Raw genomic sequence first — 21,322 nt, forward strand, 5'->3', positions numbered from 1 at the left:
CCAGGGAAGACATTGGTCTTGAGACCCTCTTGCCACAGCCTCCTAAGTAGCTGGGATTAAAGGCCTGTCCCACCAGGTCTAACTCCAACTTTCTTTTGAATCTGACTCTCCTGCCTCTATTTTCAAAAGACCCTGGGGATTATCTTGGATCAACTCCCCATCTCAAGCCTCAAGCAAGTTCCTCCATTTAAGTATATCTGCCCAGTCCCTCTTGCTGTATAAGGTAACCTTTTGGGTTCAATGTATAGGACATGGATATATGGAGGACATCATTTACCTACTACACTGATGTAGACCCTTTCCAGTGCCTTGGCCCTTGCTACTCATTTCTGCCTTACCCAGGGGACATCCCTGGTTCCTCAGACATGGTATCTGTCCTTCTAAATCAGGGCTTCATTCCCGCTGGTGCTGTGTCCTGAAATTCTCTTCCTCCCTTTGGCCTTCTTAGAACTGACTCCGGCATGGCCTTAAATAATTTCCTGCCGGGGCTGTGAGTGTAGTTCTGTGACAGAGCCCTTGCCTAGCATACAGGAGGCCCTTGGTTACACCCCGCCCCCCAGTGCCACAAAATACAATAAAAGCATCTCTGAAAGGCTCCCCATGGCCTCCTGGTCTCCGATGGGTACTTCCTCCTCACAGCTTCATCTCCCTAAGGGACTGCCACTGTCTTCGATTCCTGCTGGTCCCAGTGTGGCAAACAGCTCCAGGCAGCTGTGCTCCATGGACTAGTGGAGTCCAGAGTCCCAGATGTGCTCACCCCCAGCAGCGACGAGTTTAGGATCTCACCCTCTGCTTACCCCAGGCCAGAGAACTCTTGCCCTCCTTCTCTGTTTCACTTCCTACTGTATTACTTTCCCATTTCCTAGTTGCTTCTTCCTTGGGGGGGGGAACAGAAAAACCCAAGCTTGGCAGTCCCTCCCGGGGCAAAGAAGGAAATAAGGAAATGACTCACATAGCTGTGCCTGCAAGGTGGAGGCAGAGGATCATGTTACCACCCCCACCCCCCCAGTCAGGACCAGATTCCGGGCAGTTCTTCTGCCTCCCCCACCCTCCCCCACCCCCTTTGTTCACTGTCTTCCTCTGCCTGGCATCTTACTCTAAGGGCCCCCAGAATGTTCTAGGCAGACCCTTTTGTTGATGGTTGAGCAAGTCAAGGTCGGCGGGGAGAAAGCCTCCCCTAGGCACACAGCACCTGTATTCAGGGCCTTGTTCCAGGGTACTGGAGTCCACCTCCTCCTAGGACAGACTTGGAGGAGCTGAGGGGTAGGAACCATGGGTGCTAAGGTCAGCACAGACAGCCCAGCCCTCGCTGAGGCCAGCCTGGCGCCAGTGGTCCAGAGATGATGTTACTAGAGTTTACAAATCTCCAGTGATGCACAGGGTCCACCTCTTCCCTCAATATTGGGAGGAGGCCACGCCTTCCAGCTCCCTGAAGGAGAGAGCTGAGACCCTCTCCAGGCACACGTTTTCTTCCCCCATACCATCCTAGGAACTGCAGGTCAGTGACAAAGGGACCTGGGATGGGTGGCGGGGGAGGTTAGAGCTGAGAAGCCATGGTGATGGCTGAGGAGATGGCCTCCACCATCAACCACAAGGCAACGGAAATTTTCCAGTTTTGAAACTTAGAATAGAGGCAGGACTTGATCTCTGGGTGCCCCACATTCCAAACCTGCAGGTTTGGAGGGTCACAATTGCACCAGCCTTGGAAGTTGGGAGGAAGACTGAATGAGACAGAGTGTCTAACGGGCTTGGAACAGAGACAGGCAAACAGTGAGCTCGAGATGACAGTGACTGATTGTGGTTGATGTCTGGGCTCTATTCTCACCTGCACTATTTAACCAAAGGTGGAGCTGACCTCTCTGCACCTCAGTTCCCTCATTTGCAAAACAGCAATAATCTGAGTGTCCGCATGAGCTCTGGCATTACAGGTGTCCTTCCCAGCCTCCTGGGGAATCTCATCCCCCTATGCCTGCTTTCATGCCCACTTATGTGGGTGTAAGGAGAAATTGTTTCTGGGCTTGCCTTCCCCACTTAGACCAGAGTCTGGTTCTGCTGGCATCATCTGAATGAAAGATAAAGGAGGAGAGAAACAAAGAAACTTTGGTTCCTAGAGTGAGCTGCTCACCACCCTAGGACAGTGGCCGCTATACCCTGATGTTTTTTATCCGCTTTCCCCAGACCTGTTCCTCCTGGAAGGATGCAGAGGCTAACAGAACTGGCCGCTGCTTTGGGCATCTTGTTGGGCCTGCTGGAAGTGGCAGCAATGGCAGGCCCTAGCCTTCCCCAGCTAGACACCCCCAACATGCTGCCTGTCCACCACCGCCAGAAGAGAGACTGGATTTGGAACCAAATGCATATAGATGAAGAGAAAAATACCTCACTGCCCCACTATGTGGGAAAGGTAAGCCCTGGGCTCCTGGGTGATGGAAGTTATCCACAACTGTACCATAGTCATGGTCTTTGTAGCAAAAATGGTGATGACTACAGGAGTGGTTGTCACTGAAGGATGACAGCAGCAAAGATAAGAGTGGTGAACATGGTGACGATAACGGTGAAGGTGACAACTGTGCTGATAGTCGTGATAGGAAAGAGGAGAGTGATGACAATGATGGCGGTGGCGGTGGTAATCTTTGGTAATTTTGAGAGTGATGAAGTTAACGATCACAGTGTTGGGATGGTGACGATGGTGGTGGCCATGGTAATAATGGTAGTAATGGTAAAATGGAAGGTGTGTTAGTTACTTTTCTGCTGCTGTGACAAAATATTGTGGCCAAGCACAACTCAACAAAGAGGTTTTTTCTGGCTTATTTGTCCAGAGGGACAGAGTCCATCGTGGAAGGGAAGGGGCAGTGTGGCAGTAGGCACAAGAAGCTGGCTGGTCCCACTTCACCTAGCACAGGAAGCAGAGAGAGGACAGTAAACGAGGCAAGGATTCAAACCCTCAAAGCCACCCCCAGTGGCATACTTCCTCCAGCAAGGTTCCTCTTCCGAAATGCCCCATACTCCTCCCCCAGTAATGAAGCGTGGGGACACACAAGCCTGTGGGAGACGTTTCTCGTTCAAAACATAGCAGAAGGTGGGGGAGTTGGAGGTGGCGCTGACAATGGCGGTGGTGGTGGTGATGGCGGCCTCGATGGCAGTGACAGTGACGATGATGGCAGTGATGGTGAGAGGGGAGGGGAGGGGAAGAAGTCAGTAGGTGACGTGGATGACAGCACTGGAATAGAAAATGGGAAACTGGGGGAGCTAGTCGTGGTGGAGGGGGTGGAGAGTGACCATAGTGTTGGTAGTGGTGACGGTAACAGTGGGGGGAGTGGCGATGTGGCAACGCTGGCGGTAATGGAGATGTTGGCAGCTTGGGTGGTGGTGGGAAGGGTGGCAATGATAATAACAGTGAAGAATAACACGCTGAACTTACTGGTGGTGTTAGGGTAGTGACGGTCATTGTGGTGATGGTGGTGGTGACGGGGAAGGTGAGGACGCTAAAGGGGTGGCGGTGGCGTTGCAGGCGCTGGTGGCAGCGGCGGTCTTAAAGAAGGTAAGGGAGTTAGTGGCTGTGTTGGTGACAGTGATGGCAGGGGTGATGATGGAGGTAGTGATAATGGATAATAATAGTCGTGGTGGCAATGTCAGCGATAATAAAGGAGGAGATACTAAAGACAGTGATCGTGAGGTCGTAATGGAGATTGCCATGACGATAGTGAAGGGCACGGTGAGGGAGTTAATGCCGCTGGTGGTGGCAATGGTGGCAGCAGTGAGTGAAGGTGATGGTGGTGGTGGCCATCACTGTTTAATAAAAGGGAAGGTGAGGGAGGTTATGATGGTGACCATAGCTGCGATGGTGATGACGGCCTATGACGTGGTAATGGTGACACCTTAGTGAGAGTGAAAGGGAAGATGAGGAAGCTATGATGGGAGTAACAGCAGTAATGATGGCGGTAACAATGATCACGGTAGTGACAGAGATAATGGAAGTGGTGGCTATGGTGACAGTGATCTGAATGAGGAGGTGATGATTTGGGTCTTAAGTTATCTCCCAAAGGTCATGTGCTAAATTTGTTGTCAACCTATGGTGCTATTGTGGTCTAGTGGGAGGTCAGTAGTAGTGTGCACTCAAAGGTGATATTGGGACTCCAACCCCGCACCACACATGCTCTGCTTCCCAGATACCATGAGGTGAACAGGCTATCTCTGCCATGGGTTTTACACCATGTTGTTCTCACTTTCACGGGCTCAATGCTACACAGACTAAGGACATGGTCTGAGTTGTGAGCCTTTAAATTAGTGCATTAAAAATAAACCAAATGCTTTACAACCGGATGATAGGAAAGATGCCTTTAGGGTACCTCAGGAATCAGCAAGGCACCACCCATGTCAAGTCCAAAGACTTGTTTAAGAAGAGAGCTCCAGAACACTCTACACTCACAGGACTGGCTATGGAATCATTTCCCCGGGATTGGGATTCCCTCCACTGTGTTTAACCCATCATGTACACAGTGGACACCATGCTCATGATCTGAGATGACATGGCTATTTGTGGAGCCAGGATTGTACTTGGATATCAGTTTCGTGATATTGGTGTGTGGGGTGTGGGTACACAGATGTAACAGTTGTGGGGTCACAGAGGTTTCTACCAAAATTTCAAAGGAAAACTGGAAGGTCAGATAGCATGATAGGTTTGGAGTCCTTGAGGCATCCCTTGAGAAGATGGTCTACAAATCTGTGAGAATGAAGGTGAATCTCTAATAGAGATTCCAAAAAGTGAGATATTCCAGAAATGCAGAAATAGAGCCAGATCAAGGGAGATACCATAGAGACTGCAAACAGATAGGTCACAGGGACAGCTCCCTAAGCCCTTTGGATCTTGTACCCTAGATGCTAGAAATGGAACTATAAGATTCCATGTTTTCCATGCTAGATTTCCATCCTTCTTGAGCCCAATTCTTCCTTTTTCTCTTAGTTTTCTTTTATATTTTCTGTGATAAAATATTCCGACAAAAGCTATGTCAGGGAGAAAGGGTTTGTTTTGGCTCACAGTTCAAGGGTACAGTCCATCATGGAGAGGAAGTCAAGGCAGCAGGAGGTTAAAGCAGCTGGTTCTGTTACATCCACAATCAAGAACAAAACAATGGATGTTTACTCAACTCACTTTCTCTTCTGTGTACAGTCCTGGACCTCTGCCCAGGGAACAGTTTCACTCGCAACTGGTAGGTAGTCCCCTCGAAGTTAAAAACAAGGAAATCCCTCAAAGATATGCCCATGGGCTCTCCTGACCAAGACAGTCCCTCACAAGTGAGCCCAGAGGCTTGTCTCATGAGTGATTGCAGATTCAGTCAAGTTGGCAACTAACACTTTTCCCCTTATGAGGCAGGAATGTTTGTCCTGTACCATTGTGTCTTGTAGTGTGTAGCTTGGCCTTCATTTTTAAAGGCTCCAAGGCTTCCTTGAGTCCCAGAAGACACTTCTTGTGAGCAATGCAGGAAGTGTAGTTACAGCAGGGATTCTTGCAGATGGGTTAAATTCACAGTGTTGAGAGACAAACATGAACCCTTGGTAGTAAGAGCCAGAATGTTATCATTCGGGGCTGGCAAGATGGTTCAGCCGATGAGGGTACTCCTGTATTAGCCCGACAACTTGAATTCAAATGTGGCAGGGGAGAATATACACATGCCTGCCATCACATACATGCACACAAAACTTAATTGTTTGTTTTGCTTGCTTGCTTATGGCCCAGAAAGATGACTCAGTAGGCAATGGCATTTGTCATCAAGTCTGACAACCTGAGTTCAATCCTCAGGACCCACATGGTAGAAAGAAACAAACAACTTCCACAAATTGCCTCTGAGGTTGATGTATGTGCACACATGCGCGCACACACACACACACACACACACACACACACACATTAATTAATTAATTAAAACAGTATGTACTAATGTGTTCCCTAAAGACCATGTGCTAAAGGTTATAGTCCCAGTGAGGATGATGAAATATTTCAGAGTGAGGCCTAGGAGAAGAAAGCTAGATCATTTAGGGATGTTCCCTTGAAGGAGATCTGGGGACCCTGACCCCTCTTCTCTCTCTTTGCTTCCTGAATGTCATTAGTGAACTAATGTCCTCTGCCACATTCTTCTACTAAGATATACTGCCTTACCACAGGCCAAGGCACAGAGTCTCTGTCATCATGAGTGGTGGTGTCAGTGACTGTGACAGTGACAATGTCAGTTGTATTACTTTCACATTTCTTTCTTGTTTTTTCTTTTTCTTTATTCTTCTCTCATACAATACATCCTGACTACAGCCTTCTCTCCCCACCCCTCCCCGCCAAGATCCATTACGTTTCTATTTCCCTTCTGAGAAGAGCAGGCCTCCCAGTGATATCAACCAAACATGACATAAAGAGATGCAATAAGACTAGGCACAAACCTTTATATCAAGGCTAGAGGAGGCAGCCAGTAGGAGGAAACGGGTCCCACAAGCAAACACCCCCTCTCCCACTATTAGGAGTCCTACAAGAACACCAAAGTACACAACCATAGCATGTATACAGATGACCTAGTGCAGACCCATGCAGGGTCTGTAGTTGCCACGTCTGTCTCTGGGCCCATGTGAGCCCTGCTTAGTTGACTCTGTGAACCTTGTTGTCCTAGTGTCCTTGATCCCTCTGGCTCCTATAATCCTTCCTCCCCGTCTTCTGTGGGGTTCGCTGGGCTCTGCCTGGTGTGTTTGGCTGTGGGTCTCTGCATCTGCTCCCATCAGCTGCTGGATGATGCCTCTTTCCTGACTATGGGGATAAGCACTGATGTACGAGTATAGCAAAGTATCGTTAGGAATTTCATTGACTTTTTTTTGTCAGTAATGTTAATTCTACCCTAGGTCTCTGAAGTATCCAACTTCCAGATCCTGACCATCCAGGCAGTGTGTCTGGCATGGGTTCCTTCTGGTGACTTGGGCCTCAATTTGACCAGTCATTGGTTGGCCACTCCCGCAAGCTCTGAGCTGCCATTGCCCCAGCACATCTTTCAGGCAGGGCAGATTATGGGCCACAGGTTTTATGGCTGGGTTGGTGTAAATGTCCTACCACGGGGAGCCTAACCTGGTTACTGGAGATGGCCAGTTCAGGCTCCATATCCTCCATTACTAGGAAGGGCTTCCAGGAAATTTTCACTACACTAGGTTTCCATATCACCCCCTAAATGCCCACCCATTCCAGTTGTCTCTCTCTGTACTCTCTCCCTCCTTCCTTCCCTCCCCAACCTCATCCCTCTTGTTCTATACCTACCTGCCCCCAGTCCACCCACAAAATGTATTCCACTTCCCCTTCCCAGGGAGAGCCAGGTGCCCCCCCCCACAGACCTCTCCTCTTTATATGACTTCTCTGGGTCTGTGGATGATAGTGTGATTATCCTTTCCTTAATGCAACCCACAAGGAACATCTCAAAGGAGGGTTTACTCTGACTCACAGTATAAGAAAGGATAGAGTCCATCACATCAAGGAAGACATGATGGCTTAAGTGTGAGGAAGATGGTTACGATGTGTTCTCAAGTCAGGAAGCAGAGACTGAACAGGATGCAGGGCCATGCTGTAAAATCTCAAGACCCACCCTAATGATCCACTTCCTCCAGCAAGGCTCTACTTCCTTATATTTTTGGTTGGGATCCCAGCCTTTAATGACTGAGCCATCTCTCCAGGCCAAGGCTCTACTTCCTAAAGATTTACAGTCTTATAAAATGTTGCTACCAGCTGAGAACTAAGTGTCCAAATGCAGGAGCCCATGGGAGTCATCTCGCTTTCAAGCCGCACTATTAGTGAAAGGGATAAGGAGGGACGAGAGCTGCCCTAGTTAATGTTTTGCTGCTGTGAAGAGACACCATGGCCACAGCAACTCTTCAAAAGGAAGACATTTAATTGGGGCTGGCTTACAGTTCAGATGTTCAGTCCATTATCATCATGGTGGGAAGCCTGACAGCAGGAAGGCAGACGTGGTGCTGGAGAGGTAGCTGAGAGTTCTCCATCTGGATCTGCAGACAGCAGGGAGAGAGGGAGACAGAGAGAGAGAGAGAGAGAGAGAGAGAGAGAGAGAGGAGAGACTGGGCGTGGCTTGACTATTTGAAACCCCCAAGCCCACCCTAGTGGCATACTTCCCCCAAGACGTAGCTACATCTACTCCAAGAAGGCCACACTTGCTAACACCACTCCCTAAGCATTCAAATATGTGAGACCCTCTGGGGACCATTCCTAGTCAAACCACCACAAGAGTGGGGGCCGTTACAGAGATCACAGTGGTGATGTTAATCCATCGGTGGAGGTGGGTGTGGTGGTTGGTAAAGGAGGAGGTGGTGGTTGTGGTAATGATGGTGATGATAGAGACGGTAAGGAGATGGAGAAGGTGGTTAACAGTGGTGATTGGGGAAATGTGTGATAACGCTGGAGGCAGGTGATCCTGACGCAGGAGAGCAAAAGAGAGCAATGATGGCTGTGATGAAGATTCGTCTGTGGTAGAAGCAGCAGCGAACATCATGGCTCGTTTTCTCTCACACTTTGCTCTGCAGAGTAGAAATCACTAGGAAGTCCACCCTGTGCCAAGGCTGCGGGTTCAGGGCTAAGGGAATAATCAGCTAAAGCTGCATTCAAGGTTCCCACCTGAGAGGTCAGATGACAAAGCTCATCACCCAGGTCACAGTTTGCTAACCCTGGTCTTGGGCTCTGAGTCTCTAAAAAACAAAACAAAAAAACTTTTCATCAAGCATAGTTGTGCAAACCTGTCATCCCAGCATTCAAGAGACAGAAGCAGAAAGAGTAAGAGTTCAAGGCTAGCCTGAACTAACCGCCTATCATGAGGTGTTTGACCCAAGCTTGTCCTCTGGGGAGGCAGTGTCAGTGTCTGTAACTTCACTGTCCAATTCGAAAATATGACCCACACACAAGAGTCCATCTTCCAAGAGCTTGAAGACAATCCAAATGAGTGATGAATGCTCTCACCATATCAAATTGTTACCGACATCAAAAATCACCCGCTCTAATTCCAAGGATTGACCCTTACAGTGGGATTTCACACACAATGAGAGGTCGGTGAATTCAGCAGTTTAAGAGCAATCTGTGAGAAGAAAGCTTCTGACAGCATTGAAACGTCACCATGTCAGCCTCTTTGAATCCACACCCCAGCTATAATACGGAGCGGGTCAATGCACTGGAGGAAGAAATTCGTACATCCCTGCTATCCACGAGAGTGGCGAGCACATCTTTGCCCAGTGCTGTTTTCCTGGCACTCAGTCTAGGGCTGGGAGATGTTTATTCTTCCTCCAGTGCATGTATACCCACTCTCCACCCCAGCTCACAAACACAGGACCCACACACAAAATAAATAAAACAAGGCTTTGGCTGAATGTCTGACACTGTAGTCATAAGGCACATTGGATTTGGTGTTTTCAGAATAGATGTGTTGGTATATTGTTTATCCGTTTGTAACAGAGCCTCACTTTTAGCCCAGCCTGGCCTGGCGCTCACAGTGTAGACAGGGATGGCCTCAAGCTCATAAACCTTTGCCTGCCTTTGTCTCCAACCCTGGTTCGATATTTTTATTCTATAATAGCCAGATTAAGAACATTGCTTTGCATAAAAACATAGCACAAAATGGCAATTGTATATTTAGGGCCATTTTGGAAATTCTGTTCTAATTCAAAGATAAAATTCATTTAATTGCTTTTTAATGAAACTCAAGCCAACAACTCAAACAGAAATTTTAAAATCAACAATTCTGACACAACCTAATTCAAAGACACACTAATGTGACTCATACATGCTGAGTAATGATGGCAGGAGACTGTTAGTCTCTTTTACACACACCTTTAATCCCAGCACTCAGAAGGCAGATGCAAGTGAATCTCTGTGAACCTAATCTACATAATGAGGTCCAGAACAGCCAAGGCTACACAGTAACCATGTCTCAAAACTAAAGTAAAAATATTATATAAGGATATGTATCCATATATATAGACACAAAATTCCTATAAATATATATATATATCCTATAAGAATATAAAGGTCTTTTTTAAATCATGGTTTCTATAAGAGCAGAACACTTTGCATGCATAATAAAAAAACACTGTACCCTAAACAGTAGTCTCAAATATAAGCCAAGTGTCTGGGGTGTCACTCACTGGTGTTGTGTGATATGATGAAATACACAATGACCAGCACACATGTTGTGTGTGGAGAACCAAGGCAGCAGTGAAGTTTTGTGATGCTACATAGGCAAGTACTGCCAGAAAAACCATCACATGTTGGGTTATGAATTACTTTCTGGCCATTGTGCATCAAGAAATCAATCAGTATTGCCAAGTTTGCATAACTCCTATGTTTAGGCATATGACCTCACATGAAGTTGGGGGCCACAGTTTAAAACACTGAGACTTAGAGAAACAGCTCGTGTCAGACAAAGAACCCCACAAACGATGGGGGTGGGAGCATTCTGGTGACAGAGAAACAGGCTGAAGAGGACCTTCCGTGGGAGGACACAGTCTGGAAAGGGCACCAGCATTGCCTCCCTGACTCCAGCTGAAGGAAACAGGTGGAGTCATCTGGGACGGATTTGCTAACAGCCCCACTCACAGTCAGCTGACTGGGCACCTGGCTGGGCAGGATTCCCAGAATGGCTTTTCTCCGGGTGACGTAAATACCTCCTCCTGACCAGGCACAAGGAAAGATGCACATCTAGAGTTACACAGTAAGCCCGTGTCATAGAGGGAAATGCCATTAGCCCAATTATGGCTTTCCCAATGGGATAACTGGCCATGAATCATTCTCCGAGAATGGCTAGTCTTGAGGCCGATCTGAAGGATGATTCAGGAAAGGCTACCAGAAAGTGGCGGGCAATGCCGAGCAGGACCAGCTTCAGAGGGGTGACTGATGGTCTGTGTCTTGTGATGACGGAACCTACTTGGTACCCAGCGTGGGGCTAGAGGAGTACAGGAACCACATGTGATCCCCGCCCTCATTAAAACAAGAGTATGCAGGAGACACAAACACGGGACTCCAAGGATCCTCTCGGGACTCCAGAGACACACGCTGAAGGAAGTGCATGCTTATCGAGGCCAAAGTCTGGAGCTGTTGTTTATAAACCTGGATGGACAATGGAAGCCAGCTGCAAGCAGCCTGCCAGGGCAGGGCAGCTCTTGGCATTGAGATATTCCATGCAGACACAATGATGGTAGGAAGGGGGAGGGGCAAAACCCATAACCCCAGTTCAGTGCTGAGAAAAACAGAGAAATTCACGCAGAAGGGTATCCAGTGAGAGTCCTGGCCAGCACTCCTCCGAAGTGTCAAGGTCACCAAAAATAATAAAATTCTCAGAAACTCTCACAACCAAAAAAAGCTGCGAAAACATGACAGCTAATGCTGTATGGTGTCCTGAAAGGCACCTTGGGTCTGGGGTTGGGGGTGGTACGACGGATGCACGTGGATAGTAGGTAAAAGCAAGGAACTCTGTTTGAGCTACCTACGTGGGTCAATACACTTCACCTGTTTTGGCCCGCTCATTGTAACAAGGGACCACACTAATGTGAGGTGTGGTGCTGAGGTGAAGCGGGCCGGTGCACAGGAACTCAGTGCGCTGGTGTCTATTTAAATAAAATGGATCAAGCATGATGGTGCATGCTACAATTCTTGTACTCTGGAGACTGGGGCAAGAAGATGGAGAGTTCAATGACAGCCTGGGTTATACAGCCAAAGAGAAGGGAGGGAGGGAGGGAGGGAGGGAGGGAGGGAGGGAGGGAGGGAGGGAGGGAGGCAGGCAAGGAGGGAGGGAGGGAGGGAGGGAGGCAGGCAAGGAGGGAGGGAGGGAGGGAGGCAGGCAAGGAGGGAGGCAGGGAGGCAGGGAGGGAGGGAGGGAGGCAGGGAGGGAGGGAAAGAAGGAAGCGAGGAAGATGAGAGGGGCTGGAAGGGAGGGGAAGGGAAGAGAAGGGAAAGGACTAAAGTATAGATTGGAGAGAAGGCTGCCTCTGGAATCTACACTGTTCCAGTTCATTTCCAAGTTGATTTGCTTCCACTCCACTCCTTTCACAAAAAAGGTTCTGATTAAGACCAGTGTGTCAGTTAACCTGGGCCTTGAACAAGGCGTCAAACTGTCCCCCTCCTTCTTCCCCTATTGTCCCCACATGCCACAGAGTACAGAGCTGATACATGGCTTCTTGCCCCCGGCTAGCTGTTAAGTATCTGTCCTGCCCATTGGGCCCGCCTGCCCCTTGCACACCACACTCCCTGCTCCAGCATCTCTGATAGTCCTAGGTGCTGCTTACCTCACTCTTCCGACGCCTGCCTGTGTGAGGGGAAAAATGCCCCTCTGCAATCTTCCCTTTCACTTTCCAGAGTCTTCTCTGTGCTCTGCCACCTGGTTTTGTAGCCTTCCACCCAGCTGTCACCTCCTCACTAATTGCTACAATTAGTGAACAGCTGCTAAACTCTAGGGACACTTTCTAGACCTCAGGGGATTGGTCCGCATCCTTCTGGAATCTCCTTCTCCCCTGAGGCTAACCTTCTCGACTTCCTGGCCACTCTCTGCTCTCCTCCCACCTTAACAAATCTTTACTGGACAACTGCACACAACGGCATTGCTCCATCTGACCCCCAAGTGCTGCCTGCCTTCCTGAGATGTCAGCCTCCCACTATGTCTCAGTTCCGAGAGCCAGAATTGGGCCTGTGGTGTCTATGGGTCCCCTAGCATGCTTGATACCTAGGATACCTTGTGGGCATCCAATTTCTGTTTTTCAAGTGGAATTCTAGGTTTTTTTTCTCATTCCAGCCTTCTAGAAAAGTGCTATTTTGAACTCATGAAATATTATAACCTTACAGACTTAATATCCTCTAGTTGCAAAACTGGAATATTCATCACTCAAACTTTCTAATATCTTTTGGCTTGTGGTTCTATCATGACCAATCACTGTGATTTACCTCAGTAGTGTCCAGTGCAATGTGCTTGGCATATACTGGTTTCCCTTAAGATGCTAATAACAGGTGTTATAAAGAAAACGAGCTCAGTGGTCCAAGAAGTGCAGGATACCCCGAGTTAAACAAAGCTCACTGGGGTTCTGTTCTGCAGATTAGACACCGCAAATAGCCAAGAAGAGAATATTTCATGCATCATTCCAGAAGCAAATTTACTGGGACCAATGCTTGCTGTGTTGATATATGTCTGACAACTGGCTTTGAGGGGAAAGTGCCGATGTGTAGAACTTGCCAATTTCTGTAGTGTAAATACTCAGCCGTCAAGCTGGTGGTATGTATCCCTGAAGGCAGAGTTAGTACAAGATGTACATGGCCATACCCCATTTAGTGTCACCACTATGCTCACACAGAAGACACAATAACCCCAAGAAGGCGGTTAAATGCGGTAACACAGAAACGTGAATTCTGAGTGTCTGTAATCTTTGCTTCTAATATGTTTTTATCAGTTACATTTCTGTTGCTGCTACAAAACACTTGGCAAAAGCAGTATCTAGAAGGGAGGGCTTAATCGGGCTCAGGGTTTGAAGGTACCGTCCATCATGGCAGAGAGGAGGGGCAGCAGCATCCTGCAGCTGCTTCATTTACTATCATTTACTCTCTCCTTTATATCCAGTTCGGTACCCAGTTCCTAGGGTGATGATGCCTCTATTCAGTGTGGACCTTCCCACTTCTGTTATTGCTTTCTAGGAAACCGTAACAGTCGTCGCATCCGGAGGGTTGACAAACCATTCGTAATAATTATTTCATCGTATGTTCAGATGATTTAATTTCATATGGCTGCGTTTAACAGTCAGATCACAGACTTTCCCCAATTCTAGTCAAGTCTGCCAATCCATGCTGATGTCAGCCAGCTCCAGTGTGTCACTGCCATGTATCCTGTTTTCACATGGGACAACAAAAGAAGCCAAGGTTTCCTGGCACTCATTTCCAAATGGTCTGCTCTACTCACTAGTGCAAATCAACCTTATAAATTCAATTAGCTCCATTTTACAGATGAGATAGTAACAATATAAGAGACAATGGCCTCTTTTATTCTCCAGTTGCAAGTGCCTTACTGGGCTCCAGGAACCATTCTAGGCATTGAACACAGCTAAGAAATGCTCATCACTGTTTGCGGTGGCCTGGTAAAGAAGGACTCACTGGTGACCAGTCAAAAAGCTCCTGTTTGAAAACCTCAGTGTCACAATGAGGATCTCTACACAGCACTACACGTAGGATATTATGCACACGCATGCACTCAGGCCCACAGACACCCCCACATGCATGCACACACACAAACGTGCACAACTGTGTGTGCACACACTCACGCATTCAAGTAGCCATAATTCCCGTTCCTAGCTCATGTTGTCTGCTCTTTCCCAGATCAAGTCCAGCGTGAACCGTAAGAATGCCAAGTATGTCCTCGAAGGAAAGTTTGCTGGCACCATCTTCCGGGTCAATTCTGACACAGGAGATGTGTATGCCTTTGAGAGGTTAGACCGGGAAAAGGTCCCTGAGTACCTCCTTACTGCTCTCATTGTGGACAAGGAGACCAACGTAAACCTGGAGCCATCTTCCAGCTTCACTGTCAAGGTTCACGATATAAACGACAACTGGCCTGTGTTTACACGCCAGGTATTCAATGCATCTGTGCCAGAGATGTCATCTGTGGGTATGTTTGCCCTCTCTCCTCCTCCTCACCTCTCACATCCGTCACCTCACTGCCTAGGGTCAGGCTCCAGTAAGCTCAAGGAAGTAGTTGTAATGCTGTGTTGCCTCTTGACATGATTTCAAAGTTGATCCCTAAAGGCTAACCTCTGACCTACTCCCACGCTAAGCCCTGTCCCTAATCACAGAAGGGTTCTGATCCTAATAATGTGCTAGGCACTGACTGTCCTTACAGTCTGGGCCCTGACCCTGACCCCAGAGTGTGTCAACACTCTAGAAATAGGCTTAGGAGTTGCTAGCCTGTCCTCATCCTGCTTCCGGAGATACAGGAAGAGAGTGTCCAGGATCTGTGTTCAGGGCCCGGGGGTTGGACCTTTTTGAAGGAATCCTAGAACTCCAAAGGCTGAGAAATGTGGTCCCCACCCTCTGGAGGCTTTCCAATACCCTTCCCTGTCCCGTACTTTCTCATCTTAAGAAGAGGTAAAGCCATTAGGAACCCTAAGTTTCTCTCTCAAACCCAAACATCTCCTCCTCTTCATTTCTCCCACAAATCCACAAACCACCTGTTCTCTTTGCATCCTTCCTGGTTCATCTGGCTGGACCTACCATTGCTGGCACTTCCCCTCACAATGGCCCCTCGGGCACAAAGCAAACCTTCTCCCTCAGCTTGGGTGGTAAGAACAGCAGAACCCCATCTACTCCCACCAGGGAATGCAGTAAAAGCCATTCATGAGCAGATACGCCAGAACTCGTCTCTCTCCACAGGGACTTCCGTCATCCGTGTGACAGCAGTGGATGCAGATGACCCCACTGTGGCGGGCCATGCCACTGTCATGTACCAGATCCTACAAGGAAATGAGCACTTCATCATTGATAATTCTGGTCTGTATGAGTAACCCTTTTGGGTGGGTACCCTATTTGTAGGGGTTTGGGACATGAATATTGCAGGACGTCTAACCTGACAGGTGTCAACACTGATCCAGGGGAGGAATACATAATATACATAAAAGCATGTTGAGGCAAGTCAGGGGAGGAAGCAAACAGGTGCTCGAGGAATGCACCGAAGAAAATAGGGGTCTTTTCACCCAAGCAGAGATCAGAACTCAACAAAAATGCTGGTTAGAAGGTCTTTGTACATGTCCAGAGACATCGGGTTTGAACCCTGCACTGCTACTCAGTTTTACAGTCCTTGGCAAGTCAACTAACGCCTATGATCCTTACTTCCTTTGTCCAGAAGCTAGGACTGTCCATAGCCCTTTGTGCAGTAGCTATGAAATTCGAATTAGATTATGCACAGACACAGCCATGCCACATAATTTTTTGTGCCTTGTTAAAAGGGAAACTTTAGACCAATTAAATTTTATCAAGTTTAATTTTGCAAAGAATAGTTCACAAATTGGGACACCCCAGAAGCCAAACAAATTCAGAGAAACCCCATGGCTGCCGCATAGTTGGTTGGTATTTATAGTACAGAAAAAAAAAGTCCTGCAGTCTAGAAAGATCTCAGTTGGTTACAGCTGGGGTGTCTGCCTTATTTGAACAGCTTTGAACAGGTGGCAGCCTATGATTAACTGGAGCACAGCTGCTGGGATTGGCTGAGCAAACTCCTAAGTTAGGGGTTTAGTTTATTTACACATTACTAGGTTGCAGATCATCACAGAAAGATTCGAGTCTGCAAAGTACAGAAGGTTTCTCAGGCCAGATTTGGTTCAGTTCAACACATTTGAAAAACTAAGTATTGAGTCTTGGAAGCAAGAAAGAAGGCCAGTTAGTCAAACTAGGCATACTGTCTTCAAATACGTAATGCAACTGATAGTTCTATGTGCACCGAGATAGACATCACTAATCCATCACAGCTCTCTCAGCACAAAAACTGTAACCACTTCTACATATGTCAAGACAGACATCATTAATCAATTACAGCACCCTCAGTACTAAAACATGGTACAGTCAACCACATCTATTTGAACCAAGGCAGACATCACTTATCCGTCATAGCATGCTCACTCTGAGCCTGAAACTGGCATTATGGTATTTCTCAACAGAAGGCTCTCTCTGGCTCAGAACCATATTGGACCACACCTTTGGCCAGCTTTTACCCATACAAGGCAAGGTCTGGAGGTAGGGGGCTGTAGCCCTGAGGGTCTCAATCCCAGACATGTAGTGGAGTCACCTATGTCTTTTCTAGGGAGGATGTGAGCACCCACATTTTCTCAAGACTCCTCAGATAACACAGTTCCTGTTGGGACACTTTTTTTCAGGACTCATTTTAACAAAGGACAAAAACTTGGACAGAGAGACGCAGGCTGAATACAAAGTCGTGGTTGAAGCACGAGATGCCCAGGGTCTTCGGGGAGAGTCAGGCACAGCCACTGTGATAATCAAACTGGAAGACATCAATGACAACTTCCCCATCTTTACTCAGTGTAAGCCTCTCCCATAGAGCCTTAAGCAAACAGGGGCTGGGACAATCCAGACTCAGTGATTTGGAGGGTCCCACAGGGGTACCCCAAACCTCTTTACATCCCGGAGTGCTTCTGAAGCAGGAATATGGAGACTCTACACCATCCTTATACATTGCTCCCAGGGTCACCCAATCGTCCATTGACGGGTCCCTTCTCAGACCAGACAAAAATCACACCTTTGCTGATGCCACTTTGAGGTAAAGGTGATGTCACCCAGATCCCATAGGCTTGGCAAACATGGCCTCTGAGATTGAGGCCCAGTTATAAAATTCTAGAAAAGAGGGGTACAACCAAAGCCTGGCATAAACCTACCCACAAACTGATTTTCCCATAAAACAGCCTGTCAAGAGCTTTTCTTGTGTCCCAGGTGACATTGGGCAGGAGAAGTAAGTGGGGCACCCTCTAGCTCTGCTGTAATTCTGGCCTCAGTTGCTCCCCAAATTATCTAATTCTGAAGTAGTGTTGTTGTGTATGGCATAAACTTCCTGAAGGCAAGATTTGTCTTTCTTGTCTATTGATGTTCCAAAGTACAGAATGAGTTTAGTAACTACTTGGTGGACTGACAGAAGGATGGTCCCTTGCCTTGGGACCCAGAATCCCATGGTCATAAGTTTCTTGCCTGTTTTCTGTAACAAAATGTTGTATGATACCCAGATAAGGCAGCACATTCCTGTGGCCCCAACAACAAGAGATAGAGGCAAGGAAATTACAAGTTCAAATCTAGCCTGGGCTACAGAGAAAGCCTCTATCTCTAAAGTCCAAAGGGTAGAGGTGTGATTCAGTGGTAGAGTGTTTGCTTAGTCTAGGTAAGACTGTTGGTTCAATTTCTATCACTGTGTGTGTGTGTATGTGTGTGTGAGTGTGTGTGTGTGTGTGTGTCAATATGAAGGGACAATTGTCTTATCTGTCTCATTAACTCTTTGTGATACTCTATGCTTATCAGCCACATACACATTTACGGTGCCTGAAGACATCCGTGTGGGCAGCCCCTTGGGCTTTCTGTCAGTTGAGGACCCAGATGAGCCTCAGAATCGAATGACCAAGTACAGCATCATGCAGGGCGAGTACAGGGACACCTTCACCATCGAGACAGACCCCAACCGTAATGAAGGTATCATCAAGCCTACAAAGGTATGTAGACCTGCAGTTCTGAACCCATTCGTGGGCTGTGGAGTTTGGCATCCAAAGGACACACTCAGGGACTGCTTCTGAGCCACAGGCCATTGAAGGAGAATGTTCTTGTACAGCTTGGAGCCAGTCATGTGCTCACAGAGACTCTAATCCAATGTCTCAGGCTGAGTTGTTCCAGAAATAGACCAGGGGTAAGGCTTTGGGAATCAAGTGTTTATTTGGGAAGTAATCCCTGGAAGCCTCAGGAGCAGTGACAAGTGGCAAGAAGGTAGCTCCTCCTGAGATCACTGATGAGCAGGTTACAAGTGGGGCTCAGTCCCATGGGGGCAACATTGAGCACACCTCAGAGCTGCAGCAGGAAAGTCAGGCGCTGGGGTAGGCAGCCACAAACCCTGCAGTGCAGGCAGAGAGCACTTGTTCTAGTACTATTTCTGTTGTTATGATAAAGTAACCTTGACCAGAAGCAACTTTGGAAAAGGGTGTATTTGGCTTACAATTCGAAGTTGAGTCCATTGTTAAAGGGGAGTCACAGTGGTAAGAGCTGGTCACCATAACAGTCAAAAGCAGAGAGAAATGAATGCACTCAGAGTTCCTGTCTGTGGCTTCAGCTGTTTGCGAGCTTTCTCCTCTCACACAATTCAAGACCAGGCCTAGGGAGTGGTATAGCCCACAGTGGGCTAATTCATTCTATTCTAATTAACAGTCAAGAAACTCCCGCCCCCACACAAGCCCACAGGCAATTTGTCAGTTGAGGTTCCCTTTTCAGGTTATATGGAAAATATGATTCCAGGTTAGATGAAAACTTGACATTTGATACTTAACAGCACAGTGCCCCCCCAACATCAGAATCTCCCAATAAATATGTAAAGAACGTGTACCAGAAGGCACAAATGGCCATGGACAGTAGCTACTGCTGGCAGCAAGCAAAGTCAGACTGACTGAATTCAGAAGAGGGAGGAGAGGAGCTTTCATGTTTCTGGAATGTTCGGGTAGAGGACTGGGAACACATGCCCAGCCACCAGAGTTCACAAAGCTCTCAAACAGTCAGAAAGATAGATATACAACAACCAAAAAATGTAGCTGGCCATGTTCAGGGCTGCGCAACAATGCCAGACAAGAAGCTGTTGCCTCTATCCAGAGCCGGTTCTGAGAGGGCTATATCATACTACCTACCTTCCCAGAAAACTCCTATTCATTCCTCAAGAAAAATAGGAAGAAATTTGCTAGGCAGACAAAGGAGAAGCCTCTTAAGCAAAATCATGAAAGGTACTCCCTTGAACAGAACCACTAAGCTATGATCCCTTTGAGAGGGGACTGGGTGTGTGTGTGTGTGTGTGTGTGTGTGTGTTCTTAATGCTTAGAACAGGGTGGGGTACGGAGGTGGAGCCAGGAAAATGAAACACACTAAAGACAGTCATCATACTTGCCACCCATGCAGCCCCTGGACTATGAGCTCATCCAGCAGTACACATTCTACATTGAGGCCATGGACCCCACTATCCGACTCGGATACCTGAGCAGCACTGCAGGCAAAAACAAAGCCAAGATCACCATCAACGTCTTGGATGTAGATGAGCCCCCTGTCTTCCAGCGACACTTCTATCACTTCCAGCTGCCAGAAAACCAGAAGAAACCTCGGATAGGCACTGTGCTGGCCAGAGACCCAGACAAGGCTCAGCGCACCATTGGGTAAAGTGGTGGTGGGCATGAAGCGATACTGGTATAATGATCCTGGCATGGGCATTCTTATGTCTGGTGGTCTGAGACCAAGGCTCAGAGAAGGACTCTGGCTTCTCCCCACACCTTCATGAAAAATGCAGACTGGTCCTGGTTCTTTTCACGTACATCCTTGTTCTGCCAGCTCTTATTATGCCCATCTTGTCTGGTCCAGGCCATCCTCTGTTCTTTGAAGGACTTTGGACCATGACTCACACAGGTCCTATCTAATGAGGCCTGAGAGTCAAGAGAGCAATCATCCATTAGCAATGGCATATCTGAAACCCTGTCACCAAAAATTGTTAAGAAATTTGTCTCCCAAAACACAAGGCCAGGAGTGTTGCTTTCACTTGGTGGAACTACCATGTCTCTAGAGAAATCTGTGGTAGTTCCTGTTCCCACTGAGTTCGTGGGTGGGCTCAGAGTATATGCTCCTTTATGACCACTCAAATGCACAGATACACTGATGCTGAATTTGTTGTTATTGTTTGTATGTTTGCTGTGGATTGTGTCCTGCACATTTCATCGATACTTGTTCCTCATTCATTTTCCATGGCTATAACTTCATACCATGGGCTGGATAATTTATGAACATCAGAGATCTGTTTATCTTAAGGATCTATAGGCTTGGAAATCCAAAAACATGGTGCCAGCACCTGATTGCCATTTAATGGGGTCTTTCTTTCTGCAAGATGGTGAGACATAATGAGCTTGCCATAGTCCGTCTTTCTTTACCTTCTAATCCACCATGAGAACCCTACCCTCATAACCTAATATAATCCTTATTACCTCCCAAAAGCTGTATCTCCAAATGCCACAAATACATGGATTGGTGGATACAGTTTCTAACGTGAACTTTGGAGGGTGTGGAATGATCAATCCAAACCAATGTCCTTGATCATCTGCTCTAACTACATGTTCCTCCTCTAGCCTCTGGGACAAAAGGAATATATAGATCTTCTCGGACTTCTTGGAGTCACATAGTATTTGATAGTTAGCATGAATTGAATCCAATCTTATTTTACCCCACACTTGTCAGTCCTGATGACTAATTATTGCTTTCCCACTGCTTTTTACATATTTAGGTTTTCTCACATAGACTTGACTCTTCCTCAGAATTCCCCACTCTACATATTCTATGGCATTCTGCTTTAGCAGAACAGCTTTCTGCTGAACTTTAACCTGTCTAACATACCCTTCTCTCCTTGTTTTTTATCCAATCTTAAAGGACCATTCTTACATATGAACATTTTTTTGCTTCTTTTATGTAGCCCAGGCTGGCCTTGAATTGCAATAATCCTCCTATCTCTGCCTCTTGAATACTGGAGTTATAGGGTATATGTCACTATACCTGGCTTCA

At 47.3% G+C, this 21,322-nt stretch overlaps 1 protein-coding gene across 2 annotated transcripts in view; it reads left to right on the top strand.

Annotated features, from left to right (window-relative positions):
* Nucleotides 1-21,322, top strand: part of Cdh5 (cadherin 5) — a 38,848-nt gene that overhangs the window by 7,654 nt on the left and 9,872 nt on the right. The window contains exons 1-7 of one of the 2 annotated variants that reach the window (XM_040740760.1): nt 1,369-1,498; nt 2,179-2,401; nt 14,366-14,654; nt 15,416-15,532; nt 16,912-17,076; nt 18,059-18,246; nt 19,685-19,935. In XM_040740760.1, the coding sequence (XP_040596694.1) occupies nt 2,198-2,401; nt 14,366-14,654; nt 15,416-15,532; nt 16,912-17,076; nt 18,059-18,246; nt 19,685-19,935 (1,214 nt within the window). In that variant the 5' untranslated portion in view covers nt 1,369-1,498; nt 2,179-2,197. Of the gene's footprint in view, nt 1-1,368; nt 1,499-2,178; nt 2,402-14,365; nt 14,655-15,415; nt 15,533-16,911; nt 17,077-18,058; nt 18,247-19,684; nt 19,936-21,322 lie in introns of those variants that run through there. The other variant, XM_005078647.4, reaches the window with a different exon arrangement.

This window comes from Mesocricetus auratus, unplaced genomic scaffold (assembly GCF_017639785.1).
Source record: "Mesocricetus auratus isolate SY011 unplaced genomic scaffold, BCM_Maur_2.0 Super-Scaffold_100714, whole genome shotgun sequence".
NCBI classification, from domain to species: domain Eukaryota; kingdom Metazoa; phylum Chordata; class Mammalia; order Rodentia; family Cricetidae; genus Mesocricetus; species Mesocricetus auratus.